Here is a 6,966-nt window from a genome sequence, read left to right on the forward strand (position 1 = left end):
AATTCACTTGGAGAATTCCCGTGTACCCCGCAAGATTTTCAAGATAATTTTCATCCAATTAACTAATTAAGCCATAAATCAAACCAAGCGATAAGGCATATTTTAAAATCAATTGGGCAAGTGGATTGAGGTTGTTACCAATTTCCATACTAAACTAATTAATTTGGGGATTCCTTTGTACCCCCTAATTAATGATTTACCAATTTAAGGATTTCATTGTACCCATGTCCATCAACTATTCTCATGTACCCCAAAGCATTTACCAGCCATCAATTTAAGCAAAACAATTTCATAAATATCCTAGAAGAAGTATTTAAACAATTTATCGTAAAAACTCTCAACCCATAGTTCAAAACTCAACATCAAAACCATATAAACCTTTTTCAAATCATACCATTAAGAAAATAAAAGTATAGGGGAAAAGTAACATTTCTCAAATACTAAGAAATTTGGAGAAGAAAGCACCCTTGGAACCTTAGATGACCACCTCTCTTGGAACCCTAGCTTTAACTTGGATGGAGAATTTTAGAGAGTACTTGAGAGTATTTGATAGAGAATAGTAGCCTAATAAAGTTTCAAAGATGATTTTAAATCGTGGGGTATAAGGGGTTGAAGTGAGAACTGTCCAAAGTGTCCTCAGCTTAAAAGCTGAAAAAAGTGTCACCCTTGGTTACGAGTCACCCATCGATTCGTAACCACACATTACGACTCGTCACCATGAGTCATAACCAAAACGGTCTCTACGACCCTCCCCCTACTGTTGTCCTTACGATTCCACCAACCGGCTCGTTACGTGACCCTACGACTCGTATGGTCCAAGTCGTAGTCAGAGCAAAACCAAATTGGATGAACATTGGACATCATATGATTTGATCATTACGATTCATATTGAGTGTTTACGACTTGTGACCTCAAGTCGTAATGAAGACAGTGTCTTATGTCAAACTTACCGAATACCTTACGACTAGGGTCACCTGACTTTTCAAGACACCCTACGACTCGTAGGGTGAGATATATCCAAGGCAGTGAGTTCAGAACTCAAAAAATTTTCAAGTGTCAAAACTCGGGGTGTTTCATTTGGATTTGATCGAGCATTGGTATAAATTATTTTTTGGTAGAGAGTATTTTACCACTTAAAGTGGGACATTTTCGACAAAATTCAAATTAGTCAGGTCCCAAAATAGATACCGAATACCACATATAAATCAAAAAAAGAAAAGTAAGCAAAATAATATCCTTTGCATATTATGCATGAAACCAAACTTTCAAAAATATTAGAACAAGTGTTAAGTTACAAAAAGTAATATGAACAATAACATCATACTCAGTGTAGTCTCGCAAAGTAAGGTACGAAGAGAATATGATGTAACAAAGTTATATTATTATAAAATAAAAGAGTTTAAGTTTTATGCACTGTCAGCGTATAAAATATTCTACACTATCACATAAACTTGATCTACTATTACAATATTTTACATAAAAATTAAAAAAGAAAAAATTGGGTAACTTGCAATAGCAGATCAAATTTACCTGATAGTGTAGAATATTTTATACACTTACACAAAACTTAAATTTAAAAAACAGGCTAACCAACCGTGTATAAGTCCTACTAATTAACAAAATAACAGGCTAATCAATCATTGTGTCATATTCTTTCGCAACTCACCCAACTTGTTCCCTCGTTCAAACTCTCCTCTTCCTCTTCTATTTATTTCTTTTTTCTTCTTCCTTTGATAAACAAGCAGCAAAAATTATGGGTGTTTTGGAGTATATAGCAAATTTTTGTACAATCACAACTAGCACAAACAACAAGAAGAAATCAATGCAGGTACTTTCTTCTCCATCCAATTGAATATATGATCATCAAGACGACTCTCTTAGGCTCTTAATTTTCAATTTTTACGCCACGCTATCTTTTTTTCCGGTTAATACGGTCAAAGCTTCCTGCAATGACATCATTTTTTCTGATAGATTCTCATGCTATAACGAAATATGGTTATAGAAAACATATAATAAAATATAATCTGAAAATTTGATTCTAAAAACTTAACCGGTTTAATGAAATGTTGTTATAGAGATTATTATGTGTTTTGGATTATGTTAGAAGTTTGTAGCATTGAAAATTTGTCTTTTTTTTTTTTCTTGGCATGCAGACTGTCGAAATAAAAGTGAAAATGGACTGTGATGGATGTGAAAGAAGAGTCAAGAATTCCGTTAAGCATATGAAAGGTTCGTAAAATTACTATTCTTCTCCTTCAACAAACAAAAAAAGAAGCTTTCTTCTTGAAGTAATCCAAAGTTTCCATTAATTAGGCGAAATAAATCAACAATTCCTAAACTTATCAGTAAGTTCTGATTGAAATACATTCGAATGATGGCTTGTCACGATGGATCGAAACATGATAAAGCTTTCCTATTAGACGCTTTCAACTCAACTTTTGAAAAAGTTTCTGCGCATGTTCTCGACCACTCATGGTGTAGATAACTACTTAAAATATTTTAGCTCCTTTATTTGTACACATTTGCCTCAATAAGTCGTAAACCTCATTTTTTTTTTTTTCCAATTGAGATAGATGTATATGATTGAAGGGGGTGATATAACTTTATGTAGTTAACTTATTTATGTAATATAGACGTTTGAGAACACGTGCAAAAGCTTTTAGAGAATTTTAATCAAAGATGTCTTATAAGAACACTTTATCATATGTTTAGATGTTCAATTATATCAAGTTATAATTTGATTGTCTAAATAATTTTTCTACTGAAATTATTCAAGAGGTTATCGATGTGTTCGCCTTTTTATTAATTCAAAATGCAGTTGTATCAACCATACAAGTTTATGCTAAATCTATTTTTGGAATAAAGAGTCAAAAAAAAAAAACGATCAGAAAATTTCTCTTAAAAGCTAAATAATTAAACATGTACTTATGGAAATGTTACTTTTCATGTGAAATAGTCAACTGTCTATATCATCTTTAATGAACTGTTACTTATTCTGTGTTTTGGCATCTCCCTTTTTTTTTTTAATATACCAAGCACATGTAAAGTTAGCTACTACACCTTTTATGGAGAGAAATCCCACACTTTTCACCATTTTCTTGAAAAATAACTTGCAAAAAGACACCAACTTTGTGAGTTCCAATCAACACATAGTAATGCAAATTCTTTTTGGATACCAGATGCCAACTTGGTATATATATCTATGTATATGGTGGCGGATTCACGACTTGAATTTTATCGGTTCTGAAATTTATTATATGAACATATTCGACGAATTTCTCAATAGATATAAAAGATTTGGACACAAATTATTGTACTCTGTCGAATCTGTATATTTATGCTAGCTCGTTGGTATATGTATATTTTAAATTTTTTTTATCTTGTATCTATTAACAGTGTCAATAGAGCAATTTACAAGTTGTAGAAACTTGTACTATATATATAGACTACTAACTAGTTTCATGATTAATTACATTGATTTAAGTTATATATATTCACAATATAATAAACTTTTCTTCCATTAGGATAATTTAACATGTTAATTACCATTTATTCAAAGCTACCAACCAATGTTATTAAATAAAATTACTGCAATTATCTTTGAAATGACATGATTATTTGAATATTTCTGATAAAGACAGCGTGTAGAATTTAAATTCTAATTACATTTAATTTTTCTTTGGGATTATTTCAGGTGTAAAATCAGTGGAAGTGATCAGAAAGCAAAGCAAAGTGATAGTAAATGGTTATGTGGATCCAAACAGAGTATTGAAGAGAATAAAGAGTACTGGAAAAAGAGCAGAATTTTGGCCATATGTACCTTATAATGTGGTATATTATCCACATGCACCACAAGCCTATGACAAAAGAGCACCTGCTGGTATGGTTAAAAATGTGCCACAAGCACTTCTTGCCCCAAATGCTACTGAAGAAAAATTTGCCTACCTCTTTAGTGATGACAATCCAAGTGCTTGTTCCATTATGTGACAAAAAAAAAAAAAAGTGAGACTGTTATGACGGGCGGAGTTAGAATTTAAAGATTACGAGTTATGAGATATAAAAAAAACTTACATAAATTGTCTTAGTTGCTAGGTGCACAATTAAATAGCAAAAAAACTTACATAAGTTGTCTTAGTTGCTAGATGCACAATTAAATACTATTTAATAAATTTTCTGATACTAATACAGGGTATAAACAAAAATACTATTGGATTCACTGGAATCCATAAGCCTGTCTGTCACTTATGTTTTCATTGATGAGTTTTTTTTTTTTTTTTTTTTTTTGCGTGGGGGGGGGGGTGGAGGGTGTTTAGCCCTTTAAGTATAGCAAGAAGATTTTATAAATGCAGCTACCTTTATGATTATAATTAGTTAAGGAGAGCATGTAACTGACCAATGGAAGAGTAAAATTATGAGTTTCCTTTTGAAATGGATGTTGTTAAAGTTATGAAGCTCAGTGTTTCCTTTCAAACGGATGTTGTTAAAGTTTTCTTTTGGGTTGCTTGTAATTATTTTTTTACATAGTCAATATGGGTATGAATTAAATCCTTTTGAGCGATAGAATAACTACAGGGAAAAGGATTAAATTTTCTCTATTTTAGAAAATTAGCTAAATATACCTTCGTTATATTTTGAAATCAAATTTATGCTCGTTGTTATATTTTGTTGTCAAATTTACTCTACTTTAGAAAATTGACTAAATATATCATTCGTCATACTTTGAGGTCAAATTTACCCTTGATGTCATACTTTAGAGTCAATTTTACCCTCGTTGTTGAGAAACTTTTCATATGTAACCTTACTTTAATAAAGAAGTCTAAATCAACGTTAAATACCCCATTTTAAATAAAACACACTCTAATCTAACTTGTTCAACCTGACTTGAACCACAAAAAAAAACACAAATAAATATATCTTCCTCAGTTCTGTTGATCAAATTTTTCCAACAAGATTAATTCACTGGATATTTATCAGTGCATAGCTCATGAAAAATGAATCTGCATCAGTGTAAACATAAACAAATATACCCCTCCCTCAGTTCATGGATCTACATCAGTGCAAAGGTCATGAAAAATGACACTTAGTGGTCAAATGCAATAGATTAGACTCGCTAAATATTTCTCTGGATGATTGAGTTAAGATGACTCCTTATGTGCCAATTGTGACATATTTTCATTCTTATGTTTTGATATACAATTTGGATATATACAAATTTCTCATTATGTCATTTGCTCAGAAAGTTTATCCGCTGATTCTAGAATCTAAATGCACATTGAATTGCATATCAAATTTTGAAATTTAAATGTAATTGGAATAGGTGCAGAGTTTGTAGTAAATATTTTCTTTAGTTCCATGCTTCTGCGTTATCCCTTTCAATTTTACTTTTTGTTCATTTGTAAATAACCTACTTGTGTTACACGTTGAAAGAGAAGTATATTTTATTCATTAAAAAAATTCGTCCAACAGAACTGAGGAATGGATATATTTGTTCATATATTTTTATGGATTGGGATGAGCGAGTTAGATTATAGTGTATTTTATTTTTAGAATGAGTTATTTAATGTAGATTTGATTTTTCTTCAAAAGAAGAGTACATGTGAAAAATGTCTTAACAACAAGGAAAAATTTTGCCCGAAAGTATGACATCGATGGTAAATTTAACCCTTAAGTAGGATGATGGATATATTTAGTCAATTTTTTAAAGTAGAAGGTAAATTTAGCCGCAATATATGACAACGAAGATAAATTTAACCGCACAAAATATATTTAGCCAATTTTTCAAAGTAGTTCAAGATAAATTTAATCATTTTCGCATAACTAAATTAATCCCTTATTTTTTGAGTAATTCAAATAATCTCTAAAATATATTTGTGGGATTTTCAGTGTTTATATTGATGAGAGTGAGCATTTTGATCTCCATAACAAACTTTAGACGTATGTTAATAGAAAACAAAATATATTATTTAATCAAAAACGACAAGCAAGTTACGTCAAATCCTGAAAATCACAACACTAGAAACTACACCAAACTAACAAAAAAAACTGAAAGGAATGCCAGAAATTAAATTATCATGAAAAAGTTGCCCCAAATTTCAGAAACAAGAAAATAGCTAAAATACAAAAGCGTCTTTAAATGTCACTCCACGCTAAATCCTTTTTTAATACTTCCTTTTAAATTTCAATTAGATTTTGTTAAATAAATTTAACATAGACAAAAATGCCCACTTAAAACAAATTTATTTAAAGTATCGAAACTACTACTACAAAAATATATTTAGTATGTTACTTTGATCCCCCAATGTAAGTGACTTATAGAGGCGGCTCAAGCGCATTGATGACCTAAGGCGAAAATTAAATAATGGTCTTAAATTTTTAACAAAAATTATTTTATTAATAAAATCAGTATTTAAAATTTTGAGATGCAAAGTTGTAAATATTATAGTTGATATCTTTTAATAATATTTTTTCGTTAATATAACTAATACGTTCAATCTTTCTTGAGACATACTTTAAATACATCAAAATTCTCCTGTAATTATGTATTGTTATATAAGAAGTTTATTTTTTTTTTTTATAAATAATATTTAATAATTTTTAATTAAATCCTATAATCTACTATTCCTAAAAAAAAAATAAAACCTTCAAGTTTGGGATCTTACACCGTTGCCTCTTTTTTTTTTTAATAGGTAGAGCCGACACTGAGTGACTATTTAAATCTCTATGATTTTCTACTTCTAAGCTTTATGGTTAAGCAATAAGCAATTCCGATAAAGGAGCAGCTTCCACTAAAGTGATTTTTTGACCCTTTTGGTTGATTTTTTTGTTTTTAATTCTAGCTGGACTTCTGGGATAATATTATCTCCTCCATTACATTTCGAATGCTGATAGTCTGGATATTTGTGTCCAATTATTTTGCAGTATCTTGTTAATAATTCGTCTGAAATAAATCCTTTCCTAATTGCTCTT

General features: G+C 30.2%; 1 protein-coding gene across 1 annotated transcript; it reads left to right on the forward strand.

The window, feature by feature from the left end:
- The first annotated feature begins 1,620 nt into the window (after positions 1 to 1,620).
- LOC124898149 (heavy metal-associated isoprenylated plant protein 21-like) lies at positions 1,621 to 4,471 on the forward strand. The gene is made up of 3 exons (XM_047411818.1): positions 1,621 to 1,828; positions 2,154 to 2,229; positions 3,695 to 4,471. The coding sequence occupies exons 1-3, from the start codon at positions 1,754 to 1,756 to the stop codon at positions 3,985 to 3,987; spliced, it is 444 nt and encodes a 147-aa protein (XP_047267774.1). The 5' UTR covers positions 1,621 to 1,753; the 3' UTR covers positions 3,988 to 4,471.
- The last annotated feature ends 2,495 nt before the right edge of the window (positions 4,472 to 6,966 follow it).

The sequence above is a fragment of the Capsicum annuum genome, chromosome 4, assembly GCF_002878395.1.
Source record: "Capsicum annuum cultivar UCD-10X-F1 chromosome 4, UCD10Xv1.1, whole genome shotgun sequence".
Taxonomy (NCBI): Eukaryota; Viridiplantae; Streptophyta; class Magnoliopsida; order Solanales; family Solanaceae; genus Capsicum; species Capsicum annuum.